We start from the raw sequence: 27037 nt of genomic DNA on the forward strand, positions 1-27037 counted from the left end.
CAAAGAGTGTGTGATCGTCTACAGCCGCATTTTGCGCAAAGGGAGACCAGTCAACATTTTAATTGTGTAATACTTTAAGCACAAAAAAAGTTTTATTTTGCTTAATGGTTTAGTTCGAAATGTTCAATTTCAGCTCAGTGAAGCACCTTATTTTTCTTTTTATTTATAATTGTGCTTCAAATAAAGAAATGCCTTTCTCTACACCTTAATCTTGTTTAAAAATCATTCACATTATATGAAAGTTATGAACAGAGATATAAAGGTGACCTCATGGCGTCTGGACCCCTGTGAAGTATTGATAAATGTAATGCATTCTTTAGCCCACCCACCCAAAATCACCACCAGCCGTCACTGTAATTTGAGAATTGCATCCCTGCCGGCGATTTTCATTGGATTAGGAAATTATGGGCGGGACTATTTTGTCCCGCTCACGGACGCTCTGTCATCTACGGATACGAATACTTTTGCTACACATTTACCACCTAGGGGTGTTGCAAAACAACCTGCAAAAAACCCCACAGCTGAGACTTGCAGGAGCAGATTCGAGCAGTTGTAAAATGGTTTTGTGCTCGCTCATTAAAATGCTGAATTAACATAGCGTTCACAGATGTGCAACTTCTGATGCATTTGTTCAAATTTGGGTTTACGAATGCACACCTTTTGGGCATGTTCTCAGATTATGAAACACGGGTGTGCGAATGTGTTTTGCACCAACTGCGCTGCAATAATTGTAGCAAAAGGATTTGTGCACCTGTAACACAGATTAGCGTACTCGTAGACCCTATTTTGTGTTTACAATGGTATAAAAAATATTTATATTTTTTTTACGACTACAAATGTACTGTTACACATTTGTGACTTTAGAGTACACATGCAAAATAAATATATACGACTTCAAATTTACTGTGACTTTAGTGTACGCATTCAAATTCTGCAGTTACAGGTGCTAAAGACTTTTGCTACAATAATACCTTCATACTCTTGCCCATAGAAAGTGAATGACTTCCGGCGATTTGGTCGCTCAATTCGCTTCTGGTGTGGACGGACAGTTTCAGGCACTGACTGATATGACCATATCAACCGGTGTGCTGACTACTTGTACACAAGGAACCATTAGATTTTACTGTATAGATTTAGAGAAAATGTCATTTGAAAAACGTACACATGCATATTCTCGCCTTTGCAAAATTGCATTATGTCAGCACTTTGAAGTGGGCTATAGACCGAATTTCACATAAGTTCAGGCACTGACTGATATGACCATACTAACTGTTGTACTGACTACTTGTACACAAGGGACCATTTGATTTTACTGTATTGATTTAGAGAAAATGTCATTTGAAAAACGTACACATGCATATTCTCACCTTTGCAAATTTGCATTATGCCAGCACTTTGAAGTGGGCTATAGACCGAACTTCACATAAGTTCAGGCACTGACTGATATGAACATACTAACTGTTGTACCCACTACTTGTACACAAGGAACCATGTGATTTTACAGTATAGATTTAGAGAAAATGTCGTTTGAAAAACGTACACATGCATATTCTCGCCTTTGCAAATTGCATTATGTCAGCACTTTGAGGTGAGCTATAGACCGAATTTCACATAAGTTTAGGCACTGACTGATATTACCATACTAACTGTTGTACTGACTACTTGACCACAAGGAACCATTTGATTTTACTGTATAGATTTTGAGAAAATGTCATTTGAAAAACGTACACATGCATATTCTGCTGGCCAATGGAGTCGAAGGTCTGCACTGGCGGTGTCACACTAAATTTGTACCGGCTGCCAAATTTGTACCGGGCGCGTCATCCATACGTAATCCATTCCAAACCTGCCTGCAACAGATGATCGCGTCGTCCGTTAACGGGCAGGTTTCAAAAAACATTCGCGCTCATGTTGCCAAAGACGAAATAACATAGTACAGTTAACGGATCGCTAGATTACACTTGTTTTTACTTTATATTTGTATTGAATTTCATTTTTTAATCAAATTTAGCTAGTAAACTGAGTGTTTAAAGCGGGTTTCAAAAAACATTCGCGCTCATGTTGCCAAAGACGAAATAACATAATACAGAAAACGGATCGCTAGATAACACTTGTTTTTACTTTATATTTGTATTGTATTTCATTGTTTAATCAAATTTAGCAAGTAAACTGAGTGTTTAAAGCAGGTCAAGGACGAAATAGCACAATACAGATAACGGATCGCTAGATAGAAGGTTTGCGAATGTTCGTGAACCTTTCACGTCATTCGACGCGATCATCTGTTGCCAGGCAGGTTTGGAATGGATTACGTATTGATGACGCGCCCGGTACAAATTTGGCAGCCGGTACAAATTTAGTGTGACACAGCCATCCCCACACACTCCAGAGATCTCTGATCATGGAACAGACTTCCAAACTGCAATAACTAGCTCTAACTCTGTAAATAAGCCATTCAATTGCACAAACTGTTTAGTTGGCCAGTACGAATAAAGCATCCTAAATAATCGTTCGACTTTACCAATATGCACTATTTGAGGTCAGCCAACCCACCCCTAACACAACATGTACATTGGTTTGGATGAGATTACCTGTTAAACGCATGCTATTACCTGCATAACCTGATTGGATGATATAGTGATCAGGTCATCTGCTGATTACGCGTTTATGCACACACCTGTGGTCTACTTAGTACCTCAATGAAGAAACCCTGAAAGCATGTGTACATTTTTTGAAAGACTCCAGCGGGTTTGGTTTTCCTCGTGGAAGACAAACAGTATTTAATTTAATAAAAATAAACGTAATATATATATATTTTTTTTAAATATCCAGATATTCATTTGGATGGCCAGTTCTACATATAATCTAGCAACATTTCCTCATTTTAACTTTAGTTTATTTTCTGAATGAAAAAAATGCATTATCCACCATCAGAGGAACCCAAATTTGATAATATAGGGATAAGTAACGTCACACGAGGAGCAGTTAGTTACTTATATACTTTATTTTCTTTGGAAATGAACTATAACCAACCATTCATATCACATCGTTTATTCAACATTTTAAGCTCACTTGGCTAGCATATACAACAAAACTAGCGAGCTTAAGAAAAAAAATTGCAGCATTATCATGTCTAGTTGAATGGCATTTGTTCGTCTCGGGGGGACACAAGGACTGTCGACTGTAGCGGGATAAGGCGATGAGGTACACTAGGAGAGAGCAGGGGTGGACGTCAGACATTAACAGAGCGTGATTGTCTACCGAAAAAGCGTTTCAAACTCGCCTCTTGGTACCGTGTTGGTTCGGTGAGACCAACCAACCCTTTCAAACATATTCAAGGAAAACAAAATAAAACTAGTCCCAAGCGGAGCAAACACATACAAATACGGACAAATAACACGGTCGTTTTTATTTCTGACCTTGCAGACGAAATGAAAATCTAACACCACCTCACTACCGAGTTTATTCATCATGACATTTCGTTTTGATAAACCCAGCTCAGCGGGAAAGACACGGGCAAGCCTGCTAGAGACCTCGTGCTACACTAGAGTGCAATATCCAGTCAAGTGATTAATTGAAGCGTTTATAAGCACGCAGAGAAATCCTTTGCTCCTACCTTTTCCTTTTACATTCACTCCGGGCTTTTATTTATGTTTTGCCTGTAATGCCCCGGGCAAAACCAGATACATGGAAGAGATTGGAAAGGCAGAATACATGTGGGCTGTAGGGTGGGAAGAGATGCTACAACACTGTTCAAGCCATATGGCTCTGCCAAACATCTGCTTGTCAGTGCAACCCTCACCACACCCGTTCATCTCTTACTAAACAACCTTAACTGGTTAGTCCCGGTATAAAACGGGGGCGCGGTCCCCGGCCCGACACCCCCCCCCCGAGAACCTTAACTGCAAAGTGAGTTTCCTTTTTTAGGAAACAACTGAACGCATCGCTGGTCCTTCCCAGCCATATTGTAAATAATATAGGGACAAGATCATTATTAAAAAAAAGGTTTCTGGTAGAAACCGGTTAAGGCATGATTTGTTTTTCAAGGAGACTGCAAACTTGAAAGGCCATCAAGACACAGGGAATGTGTGGTTTTCTCTTACTTCAATAAATACTACCCAGCGAGATGGCCAAGGGAGGAAGGGTTTTGAGACGGAAACCAAACAGGTAAAAATGTCAACCGAGCGGTTCGGACGACCGGATCCCGCAGTCACCAGCTACAGCCTCGGCAACACTTTTGGTTCGCTCAGTTTCCTCTGCAAAAAAACAAATCACCCGTGGAAACACAACCAGTGTTTCCTCGTTCCCCTCCACCCTGTGTAGCAACTGACTTGTGCCACAAACAGCCCCGCGGCTCACACACCGAGACCTCTCAACTGTACAAGGACCACCTCGCTAAAGACCTTCCTCCACCACAAGCCCTCGCCGCAGTGGAATGGAAGCGATGGAAGCTCCTCAGCGCTGTGTTGGTGGGTGGCCTGCTACTGTAACATGAGCAGAGGGCCTCACCCACCTCACCCACCCTGATGGGCTCTGTATGCGTTCACTATTGATATACTGTCAGGGAACTGGTTCATTATGCATCCACAGTCTCAAGCTGAAGCTTCTAGAAACGTGTAATATGAAGCGTGCGTGTGTGTGTGTGTGTGCGTGTTACAGTGCACGGCGTCTGTGGGTGGGTAGCGTACAGCAGCGGGTGGGCACTGCAGTAGGGAAGGGACAGAGAGTGGAATCCCAGAGGTGATGGTGGGGATGGGACTGGGGTGGGCGGAGTTTACTAATCCCCCCCTCCTCCTCCTCCTCGCTCTCTCTCTCCTCATAGGACGGTGGTCTCGGTTTCCAGGTCAAGGTCTTTGAGCGTGAAGGGGGGGAGGGTGGAGGAGGTGGTGGTGGTGGAGGAGGAGGGGTCTGGCTGCTGGTCCACATCGAGCACAGGGACCAGGGCTCGGGTTAGGCCTTTGAAAGACATGGCCGGGTCTGTGGAGACACACACACACACACACACACACATACACACACATTTGTTGATCTCCTGCTAACCACAACATCACGCACACAAACATGGACTAAATGAACACATCATTGGGCATTGTACTGATACACATTCTGAATGTGGTGCCTGGGTTTCTATTTGATACATGTCACCATACATATGTACATGAATAGATGTAAGGCTCTCTCCGGAGCGGTTGTGTTGTTACCTGGTATGTTTCACATGCATTTATGTTTCACACGGGACATGCTCATGCTTGTGTTCATGCTTGCATTGACACTACAAAACCATTTCGAAGCTTGGAAACACTTAAGCAGCAATGTCGTTTTGCCCTTCATAGGGTCTATCTGCAGTATGTTTTAGGCGTTGTGCGCTTTATGTCCAGCAGGTGGCAGTGTTGAGCTAAAGCTGAGGGCAACACGTAAAGGACAGCAGAAGAGGGCAGAATGAGTGATGTAACAGCTGTTCGCTGCTAGCCAGAGGCTCGGAAAAAATGTTTTAGTAGAATGTTCAAGAATGGCTCTGGGTTGCAACAGTTTACAAAACTCCCTTGGGGTAAATGAACTATGAAACATTCTGCGACCCAGGGCAAATTCAGCTGACTAAATGCACCAAATTCCTCTCATTAGTAATTGGGAAATAAACACAGGGTTCAATCTTGAATACTTTCCCATGACGAATAGCACAGAAGAGCTTACAAAAACATGCATCTTCATGCTTTGCATGTTTCCATGGGTACACATGCAGTATGCAACTCAGTGAACCCTGGTGTTAATAAAACAACAATGACAGGGGACATCAGGGCACGTGCATGTGACGCGCACAGAGGGCTGATGTGTAGTGCTGGAGTCGGACACATGAATATCCAGTTCCTTGCGAGAATATGTAGGATGATGTACAACCATATATGGACAACAAGTAAACCCTATTACTTTATAAACCAAGATAATCAAACATTGAACTTATATCGATAAGAAGGATTTGAAACTGACAAAACTGTACATAGTTCCTTAAGGTATTAGCTGAACTTCAAGTACAAGCCTTTAAGAATGAAAGTTCAGCTCCTGTGTTAACCAATGGGAAATGGTCTGTGGGTCGCTGGGGTTAAGTGCTCACCAAGAGCTCAATGCAAGGCCGGCTTGTAAATCCAATTTCAGTCGATTACAAATCACAGTTTAATGGAGACCTGCAGCTTACGTCTAATACCTTTGACTTGTTTCTAACGTCGGTTGCAAACCCTTCCAAAAAAAACCATTGAAAATATAACGATGAGTAATGAAGGTTAGATAAAATCGAATGATCGGTGACGGTGAAATCCCAGTGGACAGCAGGCAAAACGAGAAGAGGCAAACGAAAATAAACTGCAGGAGCTGTGAATGTCAATTCAGTTAACCACAAACCTGGTCCTAGACGCTCTTCAACCTGCGGAGGTGGAGGATGGCAATACGACACCGTTAGAGAGGGCAGTCACACAGAGCGCTCCAGTACAGGCCAGATGAAACCACGTCCTGCTACAGCGGGCCACAGCCCCACGGAACGTTTCCCAGTACATCATGTTCGATGGAACCGGTTCAATACAGGCAACAGGAGACGGCGTGTGCTCACCCAAGATCTTGTACGAGGTGGCGCAGATCCCGTTGGCGTCTCCCGCGGCGACGGGAGGCTGCGGCGGCGGCGGGATGCTGGGCCTGTTCCGGGGCCGGGGGACCGGGCGGGGCCGGGGCAGCGAGCCCGACTGGAAGGGGGAGGGGGCGGAGGGAGCGACCGGCCCGGGGCTGTCCTGGGCGGGGGCGGCGGGCGAGTAAGGAGGGGGCGTGTCCGGAGGGGTGGGGGTGTCTGGGGGGGAGGCGTCCCCCCGTCCCCCCGGGGGCTCCGCGCTCGCCGGGGGCTGGCCCAGCGACCGGGGCTGGCTGGAGGGGCTGGTCTGGGTGGGGGGCTGCGGGGGCGGGTGGTTGGGCGCCTGGATGGGGGGCTGGTTGCTGGAGGGGCGGCGCGGGGTGGCGCACGGCCCCGGGGACGGGGTGGTGGGCGAGGTGGGGGAGTGGCTGGAGATGGGCCGCGTGGTGGGGCTCAGGGACTGGGAGGAGCCGGAGGAGGAGGAGGAGGTGGAGGAGGTGGAGGAGGTGGAGGAGGCGGAGGACTGGTGGTTGGTGGAGGTGCTCAGAGGGTGGCTGGGTGGAGGGTTTGCGGGCTTGGGCGGGGCCGGGGCCGGCTTCTTGGCTGAAAGAGTGGAGGTGAAACCTCATGGTAAGAACAATCACTATACAGGGCTATCAGAGTGCATCATGGGGGTTTTGATGGTCATACTCCACCACTTTGGGATGACTCAACAGAGATGTAGCACTGTCAAATCCTTAGGAAGCATATATACACTGATCAGTGTTTTACCATGGTACACATGAGAGACGTGGTGGCCATCACAATGTAACCAATGACAACATAACAATTCCACGATTATATACAAAACACACCAAAACACCATTATTACCAACCACATTCCCATGCTCCTATACTTCCAAAACGGCGTGGGCTCACCTCTGTGCATCAGATGTTTACCGGGGGCCGTAGATCCGGCCCCGGGGGTCCCCAGCTGGCCCCCGCCCCAGGAGCCGTTCCTCTGGTGCAGGGCGGGCTCTCGAGGCTTGGGGTTGCTGGGGTGACAGGAAGAAAGGACAGAACTTAGAGCTCGATCGGCGGGGAGCTGAGGTGCTGCTTGATGACTCAGATAGAGGCCTCGGCTCAGCATGCAAGGGCCACTGGGGTCAAACACAGAGAGCCCAGCGCACGCACGCTTGGAAACGGAGCCGTATCTAGTGACCCAGCGGGCCGGTCGACGTGTCAGACCGGTCTCCTCCAGTTCCTCTCGCTGATACGACTTCTGTAGGATCAATAAGAATGCTGAATCCAATCATCTGTCCGGAGTTATGAATGCCGTCCTTTCAGCGGCCGACTCAAAGACACCCTTCAGGGCTGGCATGAAGGCCACCAATGTCTCCGAAGGGGCCCGCTTGGTGTGAGCGGCTCCCTGTAGACGTTACTGTTTTAGGGAAGAGGCACGGGGGCCCTGGGAGGGGGGGGGGGGCGGGCCCCTGTGTGTGGGGAATGCGAGGCCGATGACAGCGTGCATTGTGTGGCGGCGTTTCAGTGGGTCGGGTCGCGACGGGTCAAAGAGCTGGATCAGGACTTGTGAACCAAACCAAACCAAAACGATAGGCAAAAATGTTGCTTAAAGTCAAGAGGCTGGGTGGATCGGGCACCAGAGAAGTCTGCTGACATTAACAACATAGCCAATTAGGATTAACTGCCTATACTACGTATTCATCTAAGAGGTGCATATCTAAAGGGACGTACGAGGCATACAGATATTGGACATTAAGGGTCAGGAGGAAGTGATTCATCTGGCACAAGAATTTCAAATCTTGTTCCCGGCTATCGAAACTGATACAAAGCACTACGACTGTACTCCTTACTAGTCCAATCAGCAATGACTTGGCTGCAAACCTCATCAAAGACCTGTAACTGCTCAGCTCCGGGAGGTCTGCGCGTCTCTGGGCACGCTTAGCTCCTCAGTTAGCAAAGAGGCGAGAACCAAAAGGGAGCGACGTGGATCCGTGCACACCGTGCAATTGCAGACGTGTGATCAGGCCTTTACTCTCCTTGCATGCAGGGCCCTTGATGTCAATTGACCAGCAAGGCCGGGGTCAAAGGTCGACCTTACCTGATGTCCTCTGTGCTCTGGGCGAGCATCTGCTGAGCAGTCGCCAGAGCCGCCATGCTCGCCGCCAAGCTGGGCAGGCAGTGCTCCGCGGCCCCCAGCCCCCCCGCCGGGGCCGGGGGCCGGGGCTCGGGCGTGGGGTGGGGGACCTGCCCGCCAGCGCCCCCGCCCTGACCCAGCCCGGGGGCCTCCACGGGGGGCAAGGGGGGCTGGAAGGCGGGCGAAGCATGCTGCTTTCTACCTAACGTGTTGCTGCCTCTACGGAGGGTGTGGTTGTCCGAGTGCTTGTTAGCGGAGCTACGGGAGGGAGGGAGGGAGGGAGGGAGGGAGGGGAGGGGGGGGGAGGAGAGGAGGGGGGGGGGGGGGGGGGGGGGGGGGGGAGGCGAGTGGAGGAAAGACACCACAGAATCACCCATAAGCACACAGGAGAGGTTACGGAATTGAACAGAAGAATTAAGAACCTGTTAGAATTAATGAGCAGAAACAGAATCGACCGAGAATCCCAGAACCCTCACATGCCCAAAGCTGACTTGTCATTAGATTGATCACGTTTGATTATGTTTTATTACATATGTATAAAAGGTATCACTCCAAAAAAGAAAAGCAGGAAAAAAAAAATCAAGGGGTCTATCAGTTAGATAGTTAATTAAAATGGACAATAATATTTCAAAACAGATTATTTTATACCCCAAAACAAGGTTTGCAGATCATTGTTTGACTAAGAAGCATCTTATTTTGGAATGACACCCTTCAACAAGGCATTATTGGTCCAGTTAGCCAAAGCCCCCAAAGCAAATCACACATTTAGAAGAAGTGACTGAATGAATCAAACATTGGCTGGTGAACATGGCTGCAGTACTGGAGCCTCTGGGGGCTGAAGAGGACCAGACGTCAGCACCGAGGGGATGGGGGTCAAGGTACGGGTCTGGGGTGGGGTGGGCCGTACCTCTCCTTGCGCGAGGCGTCGCTGGGCTCGGGACACACCATGCTGCCGGGCCTCTTCCGCTCCACCGTGCCGCAGTCGTAGTCCAGGTGGTTGCTGGAGCCCGAGGCGGGCGCAGGCATGGCGAACATGCCCGACACGTTGAACTCAACGTCTGGGGAGGGAGAGGGGGGAGGAGGGAAGGGACGAAGGTCACTGGCTGATGGGGAGGTGGCCGTGCGCCAGCTGGCTTTGGTCATGTATTAGTGGAGGTTGTGATGCCCTTGGCCGCATTGTGTTGCAATCTCCCCACGTCCGCCATCAGTCTGATGCCCTCATGTCTGATTATAAAGAGGTGAATGGGGAGTTTTTCAATTTGTTTTGTAGCATAAGACTTTGCGAGCTACGTTCTGTCACAAACATCCTTCTCAGAATAAATCTTGAATCCTGACATTTTACCCGAAAAACCCGATACCCAATAATAATGAAATCATTAATGACTGAACTAGACATTAGTGGCCATAAACTGGATCAGGACTGTATCAGTCCGTGTTTTCATTTCATTTGGATTAAAGGTATGAACAGCGGTGGAACAATACTTGGAATTTAACTGTTATCATGATGACATTCTTTAATACAATATCTACTGGAGAAAGACAGAGTGAAAAATCTTTGCATAGTTATATTGTTCATATATTTCCAATCTGACCAACTATAGATGATTAACTTTTAGCTGAGTGTATGCGTGTGGCGATTGCTCTGAATGCGTTCCACAGGACCAAGAGGCTGGTGCCAGTACAACCAGAAAGGACATACCCTCGGGGAAGAACCAGTGGGCGTGCTGGATGATGGGTTCTATGATGGTGACCACGTGCACAGAGGTGGCTGCAGCCATCTCCGCCAGGCTCCTGGGAGGGGGGACACACACATACACGCACACACACGCACACACATACACGTTATGCCTTGGACACTAGAGATCGAGCACAGGACCTTTCGGCTTAGCAGCGACACCCAATGCACTACCCTGCTCCATTCATGACTCCTACGGATTGCAGAAATCTGTATACATTATATTTGTACTTTACGTAACCATTTATTTTTGCTGCTGAAACAACAGAATTTCCCTTCAGGGATTAATCAAGTTACTTTGTGCGTTGTCCTTGAAGCCGCCCCCCCCCCCCTTTCCCCCCCCTCACCCCTCGGTCTTGGCCCAGAGTAGGTTGGGTCCCAGGACGATGGCGATGTTGCTGGGCGTCATCTTGTTCTGCTCGCTGTCCTCGGCCAGTTTGGCCAGGAACTTGACCAGATACCTGCAGAGCCGAGAAGCAGACCGCCGCATGAGCTCCGGAACCCCCAGAGACCTTTCTACACGTTTTACTCAAAGGATTATTTACAGTAGTCAAAATGTTTTATCATCAGACGTTCAGTATAACATACTCTTCAACATGGCGGCGTCCAACCGAAAATGTCATGATGCACTGTAACTTAAAAGCACTAAAGAGTGAGCAGTAGAACGAGGCCTCACCGCAGGTTAGCTTTGTTGTTCTTTGGTAGTTGGTCACATACGACCCAAAGGGCCTGCAGCCTCTTATCTGGATCTGAAACACTAGGATGACCAGACACACGCCTGGTTAGTCAGCACAGTGGGGAAAGACATTATGATCGGATTTCATATTTTTGTTAGAGTGGCCCTAAAACGTCGTTATCGACGTTTTATAAAACCAACGTTTTCTCTTTCTGTGACACAAGATCATCTACGGCCTTAGACCACATTTAGTGGGCAATTCCCAAATTTTTAATCGGCTGAGCCCAGAACGTTACCTGGAGGCCTGTATCCAATCATCGTAGAGCTGGAAAGTCATCAAAGGGTCTGGAAGTTCCCTCAGGTATGACTTCAGGGCTCCTATGAATACAAACACAGCATTTAAACCAAGGGGAAACAATGCACTTTCTCTGATCTGCTCATTGCTCTGTGGAAGAAATCAAGCTGTTCTTCAGACTGACCGCGTAGCTCAAAGGGATTGTTCTCTCTTGAAAGAGGGTTGCTTTCAGGTCATTGGTGTTTGTGTGTTCAATTGCTTTCATTTAAAGTCGGCATGTGTTACATTTCAACTAGCTCTCAGCTTAAAATCACCAGGACATATCAGACTATAGTCAAGGCTGATCGAAATTGATTCTAATAACGACTGATATATTCTGGCCAGCACATACCTCTGTCTTTGTTTACAAGAATCTGACCATCGGCCCTCCCAAAGCCCCTCCCACTCACACCACCCAGCCAGCCGAGCTACCATAGATCGTCCCACAGTTGTCAGAGTGGACAGAACATTGAGTTTATGATTCTGAATGCCTCCCACCACCAACTCAATCTTCCACCCCGCCACCATAAGAAGGCCTTCCGTGTCCTGGCCCCAACAGGGGTCGGGACGGTAGGGATTTGGGACGTACCAGCTACGGCGTGGGGGTCACAGTAGAACTCCTGCAGCTGTGAGGTGGAACAATCCAGGGCGGCTTTGAGCTTCTTCAGTTTGGAAGCCCCGGCTGCTATTCTGAACAAACCCTGTACACACACACAGTCGTAAATAAAGTGTACAATAAAAGCGACAAAAACACATTCATTATACACACAAGGACCTTCTCTCGGGGAAACCAACATTTGGTTTACGCATATGGTCACACACACTTCCCCAAACAAACACTTTTCAGCCCAGTTAAACGCTTTAAAACTGGAAAACACAGTGTACACTCTCCTTCTCTCACTCCGCACATAATGAAACCCTTAAGGCACACACAGGCTGGCAAACAAACACACCCAGCCCTGCACACACCAACATCAGTTTCACAGCAAAACAAAAGGAAGTAGTCCTCACACACAAACGCACACACATACAGGTCTCACCGGGGACTCAATGGCATGACAATTAATGTGGTGCATACACGCACGCATGCACACACAGTCGCACACACAGTTGCACACACTTCTGATTTAGAGACAGGAGACACATGGATTCCATTGTGTGCTAAAATCGTCTCTGGCATGGGGGGAGAACGAAGGGGGGGGGGGGGGGGCTTCCGACAGGCTCTATGTATGATGTTTGGCGCGCAGAGAGAATCAAAAGGAGGCGTTTCCTCTGTTTACAGCCGGTCTGTGGACGCGGCTCCCCTGGCCGGAGAAATAACGTCTTCCAAGTCCTTCTCGTCTAGGCTATTCTACGGACCCGAAGCACTGGCCTGGCTGGGGTAGCTTAGCATGCTAAAACAGCGAGCTCCTTGGTTGGGCCTTTATCTAATTTCAAATGACCTTATATTTGAGATGTCATACAAAGATGACCCATCACATACTACGAGAACACACATACACACACACACACACACACACACACACACACACACACACACACACACACACTTAATTGAAAATTGGGAAACCGTAATCCAAAGTGCGAATCAATTAATCAATTAACTCCTGACCAATGGATGAGCCCTCCCAGTGCTGTACCTCCTCCTTCATGCCCGTCTCCAGCAGCATCATGACGCAGGCTTCCATGGGCAGAGCGATCTCCCTGCTGCTCCTCTTCAGGTGCTCGTCCAGCCCCGTGCCAAACGCTGGCTTCTCCGTCCACGAGTCTGCAGGGGGAAGGGGACACCGCTTGAAGCCCAGAAGCACACATCAGGACCCACTAGTGTTACCGTCATTTATTTACATTCTCAAAGTGACGCCGTTCATTCCATTTGACTATTAACTACTCTATCTATCATTCAGCAGACGCTATAATACACAGTGAGCGACCATTTTAGATGCATCCCATTAAGGCGTTGGATTTCAGAGGCGTTTTCCTCCGGGACGCAAACCCAAAACCTTTTGTCTGCGAACACCCCACCCACTAGCCTATCCTGCCCCTAAAAGGACTACCAAGTCTGGTTTGCATTGCTTTTCCGTTGAGACTCGTACATTTCAGCGACCCTGGCATCAAGCGGCTGTTTCCACGCGGTTGATGACGCAGTGCATGTGATGCTCAGCGAGGGAGCGGTGCTGATCGGGTGATACGGGCCGGCTGCCCGGCGAGGCCCGGTGCTTAGAACGAACAAAGCAGTTCCCGGTAAACATCCAGCCGTCAGGTGCTATTCCACACCTTAGACTGGGGAGTGCTGGGAGAGGCACAACACCAGGCGGCACAGCACCGAACACCAAGGACAAACACGACCATTGTATCCTTCCAGCCACGCCAAAGCCAATGAGATCGACTTTAGTCTACCCGAATACAAGTCCTTACAAGAACTTGAAGGAGGTCCAAACTATGGACATTTCATTATTGCAGATCAGCAATAATAGTGGCCAAACAGGCTGGTACTACGACAAAAGGGCTTACTCACTGCCTGAAGTCTCAGCTGTCCTCTCCACTTCCACTCCCCCACCCTCCCTCTCCCTCTCCCTCTCCCTCTCCCCCTCCCCCTCTCCCTCTCTCTCTCTCCCTCTCTCAAATAGTTCCATAAACGTTAGGAAATCGACCCGGTCTTAGATTTCAGCAGAGCTGCTGCCAGAGCTCCAAGTAAGAGCTGTGTGCTTAATGTGCAGTGAGTCAGGCTTTCTGTAGCGGGGTGCTGTCTGCAGCCAGGGCCCCAGGGCACGATGCCCACCACACGCTTCTCGGCTAGCGCACGTGATCAGATAACCTGTCACGTGTTGGGGTTTCTCTTATTGCTTTTCTTCTTTTTTCAGGAAGCCCAATACCCCAGTGTTTACATTTCAGTGATCAGCCGAGGGTATGGGAGAGAGACTGAGACAGAGACAGAGAGAGCGAGACACACACACACACACACACACACACACACACACACACACACACACACACACACACACACACACACACACACACAGGTAAAGAATCAGAGAGAGACCAGGGAAGGGTCCACGTGGGTTCAATTTGAGTGTGGTTAAGCAGTGTATAAGTCATGATCTCATGCTGGGAGACCAGGCTGGCTGGTGGGTTAGAAAGAACACATGTGTTCTGCTGCACAACAACAAGAGCCTCTAGCTTTACCACCTCACAGAGAGAGAGAGCGAGACAGACAGAAAACCAATCACGGTGATCAGGATTAAACAAGGAGCGAAATACAAAACTGTCTCGCAGCCAAGTTCCGACCAAAACAACTGTTCATGGAACAATCTGGGGCATCTGGCTGTCATGACGACAAAGCCAGATTGACTGTCGGACATCATCATGATTCTACAGTCAGCGACCCAACCACACCACTGATACACCCAAATGTAACAACCCCCACACCCCCAGCACACACACACACACCAACATATTATTCGGCCAGCAATCATAGCCACTCCGTTAAAACCTTTACGGGCCCTCTGTGTGCATGCATTTGTGTGTGCGAGGGTGAGTGTGTGTGTGTACGTGTGAGTTTGAATGTGCGTGCATATGTGGGACACTGGGGATTTAGGGGCTAACTGGTAGAGGCCCTGGACGTACTGGCCCACTGGTTTACTGCACAGCAAGGGACCGGGTGGAAAAGTTGCAGAGTGTTGTTGAACTGTTTCCCAAGGAGGGGACCATTGCCGTTGCGGTAACATATAGAGGTGTGTGTGAGCGTGTAAATACGTATGTTTGTGTTTGTGTGTGTGTGCATTTGCATGTACGTGTGTGTGTGCATTTGCATGTACGTGTGTGCGTGCATTTGTGCACACTGTACCTTGCTGGGCTTGTATGGTGGGTAAGACATTCTCCAGAACAGTGAGAGATTTCCTGTGGTAGTCTGCCTGGGCCTCCAAGAGCTACAATACAGACGGACAAAGAGGGAGGGAGACAACAATAAAAACAGCGCAAGAGAGAAAGAGAGACAGACAGCAGATAGAGAGACAGAGTGAGAGTAAAAGAGAAAAGGAGAGAGAAAGAGACAGAGACAGAGACAGAGACAGAGAGAGAGAGAGAGAGACGTAAAGTTAGCATGAAAGAGTATGAAACAGACCAACAGACCACATGCCTGTCCTCTGGGCCCCAACCCCCCCACCCCCCCCCCACCTCCACAGCTGGGCCCGTTCCCACGGACATGGAAATTACAACGTGTACTGTTCACGTGGAGGCCACGAGCGTGGAGAGCAACACACACACACACACACACACACCATGACATAGTAGCAGGCGTAGTCCCCCTCTTTGGAGTAGAAGTTGTACATGTCTGCAGCCAGCTGGTCCTGGATGGAAACACAACAGAAGCACAATCGTTAATGGTTCTTTTCAGTGGGGGCTGGTGGCAATAGCTAGAAAGGGGGGCAATGTCCTGGTTTAACAGGGCCTGATAGGATGTCAGGGTATGTGTAAGTACTGGGGTAACCCACAGGCAGCCAATCACTTCAGGCTAGCAGTCTGTAAGAGAAGTTAGGAAGCAACAAGTCAGGTCCACACACGCACACAAACACGCAGCACTGCGAGACACAACACAAAAAACATGACACACACACACAAACCAAATTGAGACAAAACACCACCAAGTAAAAACATTGCACCTCAACGCAGATGTCAGCCAGACCAACACACACACACCCACACACACACACACCCACACCCACACCCACACCCACACACACCCACACCCACACCCACACCCACACACACACACACAGATGACTCAGCTGAACAGATGCACGCACGCCAAAGAAAGCCCCGGCATAGCAACTCACTGAGGTGAAAGGTCACGCAGACTGACACACGCAAGCACACAAAATCCCGCAGACACTCCCATACACTGACACAAGCAGACCCACCAGAACGTCCAACTCCGAAACAGCTGATGAGGTATTGTGTGTCATTTGAACACGTCGACAAACTGAACTACATGAGCACGCCCAGGGGCCTAGCTGGAAATGTCCTGTCGTTCCCCCCCCCCCACCCCCTCCCCCCCGTGCTGTGCTTAGTGTTATTGTACCCCCCCCCCCCCTTCCTTTCTCACCCTTCCATGTCTGATCCTTCCATCAACCGAACAGAAACCAATAGAACCTTCTGAGCACATCACACAAACAGCGATCCGGTCTTTGGTTTGTGCATGATGACAATGGAATGAAAAGAGAGCCGACCTGTGTAAACTATTTGTTTGAGTTTCATAATCTAACCAGTTGCATGTGTATTGGGTTAACACACACACACACACACACACACACAGACACAGAGACACAGAGACACACACACACACACACAATCGAATTACACTGTATAATGAACTGTATAATGTATAACGATCGTCAAGGTTACCTTGCACATCTCCACTTTGTTCATGGACTCGTCCATCTCTTCTTTAAGCAGGTCTGCCTTGACCGTCAGTGCTTGCGTGTTTGTTCCGGAGATTATCGACTTGGTTGCCTGCAACCATCTGGGAGGAGGGGAGGGGGGGAGGGGGAGGGGGAGGGGGAGGGGGGAGGGGGGAGGGGGGTTGTGCATGCACCCACACAGGACAGGATGAGAGCGCTGAGCAGTGTGCACATAAACCCAAACAAGACGGAACCGAATGTGGGTCCGAAGGATGCCTTTGTTTACGGAGTGTGTTTCATGCACTGCTCGTTGTAAAACTGTTCCTGACGAATTAACTGAAAGAGCCAACCCTTTGGACTGGTCCACCAGAAGCAGTCAGAAGACCCACCTCGCTCGGGCAGAATCGTAGTCCAGGACCAGCTTGGCCAGCTGCTTCCTCTGCTTCAGGATGTTGGGGATGTCCACCTGAGGAAGACCAGCACACAGACCCATGACCCCAGTCAGACCAGCACACAGACCCGTGGACCCAGTCCAACCAGCACACAGACCCATGAAACCAGTCAAAAGCTCCCGCTTCATAGACACTGGAGGAGCCCCAGAGGGCCTAGGATGCGTGTTGTTTAAAAGTTGGACCATTGAGGTCCTTGGTCCACTACACGATCTTTACCACATTTCCGATTTCAAACTATGCAACCACAGGTGAGTGGATTGGACTAGGGGGCAGACCTGATGGTACGGTTCATTGCTACAGTCATCTCAGACGCAGCAGTCCTACTGTGTTAGAGCAGGACTTGTTGGGGGAGACAGCAGAGCCTTGGCCGGAAACCAACAGCGGGGGCGTAGTAACGCCTTGTAACTCTACGCCCCCATTTAGTTACAAGGGGCGTAGTTAGACCTTGTTTCCTTACGGAGATAATCCATCAAAGGGAAACATTTACACGATCGAAGGGAAAAGTTTGTGGGAGTGGAAGTATCTTTCAAAAGGGAAGTTAACTTGTTTATTTGTAAAGTGGCCAGTCTCCACAGTGTTGACATGAGACCATTACAGACATTTTTTTTGTAATTGTCTAGTGCTGGCTGAGTTTGTTTACACTGTAATAGTCAAATAGGCACTTACAGATCCCCGCCTCCACAAAAATCATTGTTCGAAACAAATATCAAGCGTAAAAATTCTATAAGTCGATGGGGATGGATGGATGGAGTGGATGGAGAGGTGGATGGACGGGCGGAGGACGTTACCTCCGCCAGCTGGTTGAGAGGGTCCAGACAATCCTTCTCCACCTGCAGCTCGTGGTGCATCAGCTCGGACGCCAGCCGATTCTCTGCTTCCCCGCACACCTCCATCATCTTCCTGCGTCGTCACACACACACACACACACACACACACACACACACACACACACACACACACACACACACACACACACACACACACACACACACACACACACAAAGGGTTTAAGAACAGCAAGGCACATTTCTCCTTAATTATCACATCAAGGGCCACTGATTATCCCTCTGGATGGGAATCAATCACACACACAGACACACACACACACACACACACAAGGGAGGGAGACCAACAGCGCTCTCCCTCTCAGCCAATCAATGCAGAGCAAATATTAAAATACATCACAATTTTATAACAACTATCATGCAAGGCTCTCTATTACAGTCCTCAGCACTGCCCTCTCGGCTCATGCTGTGCGCTGGAATAGTGCTTGTCTTCAGGCTGACTGTCGTACTTTCTCTTCCCCCTCATGTCTAGACAACAGAATGAGGCGTGAGGAGTCACTTCGGTGGGCTGGGTGGATGGTACAACACAAGGCACTATCTACATCTCCATTCCACTGGAAATACCCAGGTGTTTGCAACACACACGGAAAAAAATAGAGAAATGGGTTGTTGGTACTTTTTGAAGCAAGGAGCTGTGGTATCTTTTAAATCTTTATCTACCCTCTTTAACCACGTATAAGGAAGTGGAATGCTTCCAATCCTACTTCCCGTTTCCCCGTCCTCGGCTGAGGGTCGATAAGGCCATTAACGACGCAAAGGTGAAATCGTACAGAAAAGTTTGGTTTACTTAATAGTTAATACTAGTTGACATTTCCGTCTCTTATTGCACCACAAGTCACACAAAGGGACAATGAAGCCAGCGGCCTCGTGACCTACATGCTCTCATTCTTTTTTTTAATATCTACTGGGAATTTGAATACATGTCCTCTATATATAGAAACAACTTATTACCTCATTATTTTGAACTGACAGTTTCCCTGTTCAGAAACTGTTGAGCGGCCCGTCAACAGGAAAAGCAGAAAGCAGGGCCGCTCTTTTCTTTACCCCCCCACCCCCCCTCAAAGCTGGTGGCTTCCAATTTCTCAAACCTCTGGGGCGCATCTGCCCCACATAGCAACGGTCCAGCCTAGGTGGCTGCCTGGCCTGTCAATCACCGGAGCTGCTCTCCCACTCACCCAATCAGCGAGTCCTCTCCGAGCTGGCCCCCGCCGTCCACCATGGCCTGGGATAGAGCCGTCAGGGGAAGCTTTTTCTGGAGTTCATGTTTGGTGTGGTATGAAGAGAGGGAGAGAAGGAGAGAGGGGGAAGAGAAATGTAGAAGCTGATTAGATTTGGAACGAGCCACATAGTTTTGTCCAAAAGTTAAAAAGATTAAGTCTGAAGACATCCGTTTCACATTCTCTCGAGGCCAGCCGCAGCAGCAGAAGAAAAATGTTTCCCACTCAATAATAAAACATTAAAGAATTTAAAGAGGAGGACAGGAAGTGCGCATTCACAGCGAGGGGAACAGATTTGCGCAGATGGCTTCATGGCTCACAAGATGGCAGCACAAGGAATGGAATGAACTGCCCTACAAAAGACCTCAGAAGAAGGAGGAAAAAAAGTAGAAGGTGACCTTCTGGAACAGGATCCGCTATTGAACGGGTCCCCAGTCACACCCCTGAATGAGTCAGCATGATTTAAGAACCAGAGGAAAACAACCAGCCATGGAAACCCAGCCGAGACGCACTGGAGCAGGGACCAGTGAAGCGGAAGGGCGGGCGGGAGCCAGGAGGAAATGGAAGAAGAGTGGTTAAGGTGAAGCGTTTCGGTGGCGTAGGAGTTGTTTGGTTTTGTTTTTGTTGGTTTACCTGACCATTTCCTGTATAGAGGCGCGGTACAGACTGAGGTGCATGTTGGGTAGGAAACACAAAGGAAACAAAATGCAAAAGAAAAGTCAAACGGGGTTTCCTACGCATGGAATCACAGAGGGCTGGGCGACATGGACTGCTGAATAAAACACAAATTAAACACTCCCCTGGGAAGGAGAGGATTGGTTATTGACAACTTTGGAGAGAAATCCATTTATTTTGGGAGTGTTTAAAGGTGACATATTAGACCACCAGCTACAGTTTGCTCCAGTGTAGGCTGGTAGACTGATCTATCCAGCACACATCTAGTTGGACACGCCCACTCGGGACGTCAGAAGAGGGCCGAATTTCAAAACAGCTTGTAATGGCTAATCACACTCACACCTGGAGGTATAATAGGTCACCTTTTAAAAAAGTGAAACGTACATAATAGAATTAGAAAATCTTATCATGATAACATAGCGATGAGCGAATGATGAGTAAACGCAAAATGGGGGCGTTTGTCCAGTCCAACCCGATGACACGTACGTGTCTCTTCTCGGCGTCCGCACCGACGTGGCCCTGCAGGCAGGTGACCATCCTCTTGTGCGTGTTGTGGGACACCACCCGCACCACCTCCATCCGCCGCTCGATCTGGAGAACACACACACACACACACTTAAAACGATTCATTAAAGTCCACATCAAAGACAATTAGTACAGGGACAAAAACAGTTAAAGTGCATTATAGTACATTGACCGAATCATGTTTAAATTGCATGGGTCCTCATGATACGGGCATCAATACTCAAGGGTATATGTAGCAGCGACACACACACACACACACACACACACACGTTACTTGGGAGAAATCGATCCAAACATTGAACCCCAAACAACAGGGCCAGACAGAGGCCAATCTCCGCGCCCCAGAGTGTCTGAGTGACCTTTAGGAGGGATAAAGGCCCGGGTCAACAGCTGACTCAACGCTCAGAGACAGCGTGACGGCCCTCCTCGCCGCGTCATCGCTCCACTGAGTGCGGTAAGCGCGTGATTAACTCGGGTGAGATAAGTCTTATCAGCACTCAGGCGCTGTCCCAAATCCCTTTCAAACCTCCCTACTTTTTCTTTTCATGATTGAGGTGAAACAGGACGACGTCAGCAATGCAAACACACTCATGCACGCACTAACGTTCAGACGTCGTATAAAGACCCATTGTGGATCTTGTTGATTCCATGGGTGGCTCTCTGATGTTACACGTTCCCAAACTGCAATTACTGCCAGGCCTGATTTGATCTGCTGGCAGCCTGAGAGAATCTCTGCGTCATAACTTTTATTTTTGTTTGTATTCCCCCCCCGCCTCTCTTCTCAGAGGGGTCAAAGGTAAAACAAGATTGATACGGCTTGTCCAATCGGGCCATTGCTGGAATGTTCCCCGAAAAAACAAAACGATGACTCATCCAAAGCGTGGCCATGGCAACGGCCAGCGGGCTGTGACAGACTGTAAAAAAAAAAGAAGAAGAAAAGGTTGTGTGGATTTCAGGGGGAGAAAAATAAAAAAGGAAAAAACACTTCTTTATTTTGGACCGCAACAGGCCTGCCCCTGTGAGCCGACCACGGACTACACAGATCCACTCTGTGCTCTTCAGCACAACCTACAATAATGCTATCTTTGATGAGCGGCTCAATGATAAGGCTCACAGCTAGCCTGCCCGGGAGCACAGAGGCCAATTGAAAGCTCTGCGGCCTGGCGGTACTGCTACTGCCAGGTGCTTATCCAAGAGACACACACACACGCACAAGACAAGACATTAGCATTAGGCTAGGTCTCGGTGGAGCGTGTTTAAGCCCTCCCGATGCCCTCGAATAGACCTCAGCCGCGGGCTGGCCCCGGCCCAACCCCTGCCCCGCAGACAGAAGCCACGGTCGGTGACGCTGCGAGAGCGGTGGCTTTGAGACTTGGCAGCTCCCGTGAGAGATGGCGCGCAGGGCAGGTCCCCAGTTGTTTACGACTCGCTCTGCCATACAGAACAGAACAGGAGGGGTGTGTCTGCCCTTCCCAAAATGGCACGACCGGAGGGGAAACAACAAGTCATGGGAACAAAAAGACGCACACACATGCGCGCACACACACACACACACACACACACACTACGTTTGATGAAAGGTAAGCGAGAGGAAAGACACGTTGATTCATGAGGAGGACTGGGTGAAGGGAGAGACAATGCGAGGGTCAGAGGGCAGGGAGAGCAACAGGGGAGGAACCGCGGACCACCACCACGCTCCGAAAACAGAACACATGCATTCCACAGGCTCCGGAATACATATCCGCCTCCGAAACACACACACACACACACACACACACACACACACACACACACACACACACACACACACAAACACGCGCACACATACACGTACGTACGTCACTCCCAACTCATGGTGCCCCCTGCATTTTCAAAACAGCTGGGTTAAATATGACCCATCAGTGCTTCCCCTCCGATTGCTTCCAGCAGCGGTGTTGAGTTTTTGCTCAGGGAAGTTTGAGTGTGATCACTGAGTCCAATGGGCCTTGGGTGCATTCCAACACAAACAAATATGTTTTTCACTTCAAATTTGTATCCATCCCATCTTCTGGGTTTCATAATACTGGGACTTCTGTTCTCAACAATCAAATACATCTACATTCTAATATTATCTCACTTCCTCTTTTTATGCTACATTTGTCTAAATCTAGTTATCCTGACCTGCCAGACGGTTTCACAGAACCATCTGGTAGTCTTCCCTCTCTCTCCTATACCTTTCCTGTCTATCTTACTCTGCAATAAAAAGGATAAAACCGTTAAAAAAAATTAAATAAAAAAAAAGCCATCTGGTAGGTCGTCTAGCGAAACTGTTTGGAAGAGGGCAGGCACTTTCAAAAGATACTGGGCAAGGGATTCGATGAACCATCTGTCTATCACCGTCGATCACATGGATCACGTAGTCCATCAGAGGACGCTGATTGGTCCAATCAACTGTGGTTCGGTAACAAGCTCATAGCTTATAATACTATTTTGCTGTGGTACTTATCCTCAACATTTCTCTAATGACAATAATGACAATGATACTATGTTACAATTGAGGGGGGTGCAGTAGGTGGAACCTATGATTCTTGCATTTTCAAATAAAACAAAATAGCATTTAGGGTAGCCAACATAATTCCAACCTCTTTACAACCGTCTTTACAAGGCATCATTTTTTTTTTTCGCATGGCAGAATGCAGCGGCGCTAGAAATCCAGCACCTTTGGAACTTAGATGTTCCACTGCTGGAAGTTTTCAGGCGAAACACTGTAGATAGACGCAATACACACACACACACACACACACACACACACACACACACACACACACACACACACACACACACACACACACACACACACACACACACACACACACACACACACACACACACACAGGGGATTCCCTCAGTTATAAGTCTCCATTTGACCAGTGGAAAGGATGGTGGGTGTGCCTGTGTTTATGTGCGTGTTCTCACGGTTGTGTCATGTTCACATGGGCCTGTTTTGTCTCCTGTTTCCGTCATAATAACACAATTAGACACAAATAAAGCGTTAGTCACGTTGCGCACAAAGAAAACATGCACGCACACTAGCAATGCATAAGCAGAGGAGCCCAGACCATGATGGACAAGGGAATCCCAAACACGGAGGCAGCCAGGGGGAGTGAGAGGGAGAGGGAGAGACAGATTAGGACAGTGAGAGAGAGCGAGAGGCAGAGATGTAGAAAGGGTTGGATCGGCTCGACATTCAAGAATGGTAAAGTAGTTGGTTGCAAAACACTAACTGGTTTGGAGTCGGCTGACGGGTGAATGAATAAGATATGAGCCTCTGCCTCTCCCTAACTGGAGAGTGACAAAGAACTGTTGTGAGGCCTGTTGCCAGGCCAACTCGGCATCCTCTAAAATACATTAGAATAATTTGTTCCGTGTCATCATCTGTTATCCAAATAGCATTATTCAATCATATATGAGAGAGAGAGAGACAGAGACAGAGACAGAGACAGAGAGAGAGAGAGAGAGAGAGAGAGAGAGAGAGAGAGAGGAACACCATTGTTTTTATATTAGGAATGAATAACGAAATCAAGATATGCCCAACAAATGATTAAGAAGTAAAAGATGAGTGAAGCTTTTTTTTTTACATCTTTAAAGGGACGTATGTGTTGATGTACAGAGTCTCCGTTGGACCTTTTAGAATGGGATTTTACATTCATAAGGTAAAGAAGGGTGAGGGTTACGGTGACCGGTTTGACCTTTGACCGAGAGTGAGAGGTGTGTTTGGGGGGTGGGGGTCAGGTTAAATGAAGAGAGACTGAGGGTCCACGCCTCGATACGGGGAGGGTCAGATGACATGGGTGGTGAAGGTAAAGCATGAGTAAGGTGGAGGACGGCGACGGTGATCATGGATCAGGTGGCAGGGAGGCCTTGTTCACCCACAGATTGTCATGGGGCGGGGGGGCTGGTGTGTTTGTGGGGGGGGGGGTAACATGTCATGTCATGTGTGGTTTGCATAAAATAAAAATGAGCCGAGTTCCTTAAAGTCTTAACTGTAAATGTGTGATTCCACTGAGGATTTCTGTTTCACTTCAGTAAAAACGAAACTTCTCAACCACTAGAATAAATGACCTCTGCAGAAAAACATGTTGTTTTCTTTTGCTTTCCTCCCAAGAGGACTTCTGTTCCTTCCTCTTGCCGACCCCCTTTGTCTGTCTGTCTGTTAGTCGGCCCTCCTGTCCATCTGTCTGTCCCGAGCAGACAGATGATTCAGGCCAGCATTCTGTTAGGCTACCCAAGCCGTGAGCAGGTGGACACCACTCCCTCACCACAACAGTGGGCCCTCTAGCTTGGATAAATGGCTAATTATTAACTCTGGGATAGTAGGGGAGAGGACTTTTAATGTTGTAACAACAAAGTTCTGTAGGTGGTTCCTACGGTTAGGTTATCTTTATTCCACAAAATAGAGTTGGGATGGGTACTTCATTAATATTGTTTGATATAACTTTTAATACAATTGAACACTGTGAATATATCCACGATAAATGGTTATCCAAAGAAATATTGTGCCATGACTTGCATATTGCATGCTCTTTTCTATTTTTCTGGTCTTAAAGACTGCACTGCAGTCAAGTAATCACATTACTCTATTATCCCATTTAGCTTAGTCTGAGGAACTCAGAATGGCCACATCAGCTTGTCCAACAGATCACCCAACATGATTATTAGTACTGCATATGTCCAGAAAGGCTCACACTGATTAGGGGAAATCTGAAATTACCTGTACACATCTGTAGTTTCAAATGTGTGAAATTGTCTGATTTGATCCTCACAAATATTGTCATCTTATCCCTGTTAATGTAATAAGTCCCCAGTTTAGGGAAAAGGGGTTAAATGCCTTTTCTAAAGCAATCGTCACGACCAACAGTAGTCATTAGAATTCTCATAACCATATTATAACACTCACACATAACCGTACTAAAAAAGTATCACAAAGTTGGCGTTGGTCGCAACCATAGGGATAACACACCCCCATCTTTCCTAAAACAGTCAATCCAAAAAAAACTATTTTATCTCATAATGTTTGAATTCCAGCTGAAACAGTGGTTTCACTGGCTCATCAAGGCTCCTGCCTATACTGATGAGGGAGGAATAAACGCTACACATATTGCTGCAATGACTTGGAATACGCTAACTTAACACTTTAAAATGCATATAGGTGTCATTCTAGGCCTTCCATTACTTGTCAATGTTTTTCCCTCCCATTCTCCACCTGTGCAGTGTCTTTTTACGTTACTACTGTATTTTGCATACATTGTTTGTGGTTTCATTGTCCCAAAACAATTGTCCATCTGTAACGTTTCATGTGGCGTAGCCTCGAGAACAGCAGCCTGCTGCTGCCGTTCTCGGCCATGACTAGATTACGTAATCTCCATGTTTTTTGTTCTCTGGTTAAACAAAGGTGAAACTGAAAAACAAATAAATAACAGATTCAAATAACTAAAGTCGATCTGGCATGTGTCCAAAGGAGTGGCTCATAGCCCACAGGTCGTAGCTGTTGACACACAGAGCCTGGGGTTCACACACGCATTCCCAAGTGACAGGAAGGGAACTGGGTTGGAAACTCTTTTGAAGAGTCAGTGAACCCAAAATCATTTTAAAACGTGGTCATTTGGCTCATATGATCATCAACGCACAAATCTATGCCATTAAATCGCTGTGACTGAAGTAAGGCCCCCGTTTAGAACTCGAATTCCAGCTGAAACGCTTCACTGGCTCTTTAAAAGAGACAGCCGGCATTGTGAAGCGACCACACCTGCTGTCTGTCACAGTTGCAGAGAGGAGAGGCTTCCCTGGGAAAGCCCTACCCGTATACGCATGCATGCCTTGCATAATAATATCCAAAGACACACATGTGTTCATGGTTTAGACACACATCTGTCAATCAATGATATACAAACAACTCTCAACCTAGCAAATACATTTTCACAATTCCTTTCTATCCATCGTTATCATTTCTCTATAATCCATAAAATCTCAAATTTGCAGCAGCATTAAGACATCATCATGAGAAACACAAGTGCACAACCCAAGTTAAGACCATTGGCATTACTTATTTTCTTCAGTGTTTTCCATCACGAATATATTATTCAAACTGAGATCCCATATGTGACCACAAACAAAAAGATAGCCCTCAAAATGATTTCTCCATTAATGGAGCTAATTGTGTAAACATGTCTACAGGTAGACTGCTGCTATGGAGGATGGACCCGAGAACCTTTGGGCTGTGAGTTCAACACCCCTAACCAACTAGGTGTTTCCTCATCCCTGGAAGCCTGAAACATGGCGCTTCAGTGAGCTGCTGTGTTCGAATCCGGCGTACGAGCTTTAATGATTTACCTGTAGGAGGTCATCGCTGAGAACTTCTGTTTTCTCTGCCCTGGGAATGAAAAGAAAAACACATTGATT

The 27037-nt window shown here is 47.9% G+C and overlaps 1 protein-coding gene across 4 annotated transcripts in view; it reads right to left on the reverse strand.

The window, feature by feature from the left end:
- Positions 1 to 2982: 2982 nt before the first annotated feature.
- Positions 2983 to 27037, reverse strand: part of arhgap17a (Rho GTPase activating protein 17a) — a 33838-nt gene continuing 9783 nt past the window's right edge. The window contains exons 2-22 of one of the 4 annotated variants that reach the window (XM_060037068.1): positions 26969 to 27008; positions 20561 to 20665; positions 20033 to 20065; positions 19358 to 19434; positions 18126 to 18237; positions 17275 to 17351; positions 16890 to 17007; positions 15767 to 15835; positions 15334 to 15415; positions 13130 to 13257; positions 12079 to 12190; positions 11452 to 11533; positions 11156 to 11236; positions 10827 to 10940; positions 10444 to 10535; positions 9652 to 9802; positions 8709 to 9002; positions 7526 to 7641; positions 6596 to 7210; positions 6391 to 6412; positions 4829 to 4974 (exon numbers count right to left, since the gene is read on the reverse strand). In XM_060037068.1, the coding sequence (XP_059893051.1) occupies positions 6408 to 6412; positions 6596 to 7210; positions 7526 to 7641; positions 8709 to 9002; positions 9652 to 9802; positions 10444 to 10535; positions 10827 to 10940; positions 11156 to 11236; positions 11452 to 11533; positions 12079 to 12190; positions 13130 to 13257; positions 15334 to 15415; positions 15767 to 15835; positions 16890 to 17007; positions 17275 to 17351; positions 18126 to 18237; positions 19358 to 19434; positions 20033 to 20065; positions 20561 to 20665; positions 26969 to 27008 (2503 nt within the window). In that variant the 3' untranslated portion in view covers positions 4829 to 4974; positions 6391 to 6407. Of the gene's footprint in view, positions 4975 to 6390; positions 6413 to 6595; positions 7211 to 7525; positions 7642 to 8708; positions 9003 to 9651; positions 9803 to 10443; positions 10536 to 10826; positions 10941 to 11155; positions 11237 to 11451; positions 11534 to 12078; positions 12191 to 13129; positions 13258 to 15333; positions 15416 to 15766; positions 15836 to 16889; positions 17008 to 17274; positions 17352 to 18125; positions 18238 to 19357; positions 19435 to 20032; positions 20066 to 20560; positions 20666 to 26968; positions 27009 to 27037 lie in introns of all 4 variants that reach the window. The other 3 variants (XM_060037065.1, XM_060037067.1, XM_060037069.1) reach the window with 3 other exon arrangements.

Source organism: Gadus macrocephalus, chromosome 18 (genome assembly GCF_031168955.1).
Source record: "Gadus macrocephalus chromosome 18, ASM3116895v1".
Classification (NCBI taxonomy): domain Eukaryota; kingdom Metazoa; phylum Chordata; class Actinopteri; order Gadiformes; family Gadidae; genus Gadus; species Gadus macrocephalus.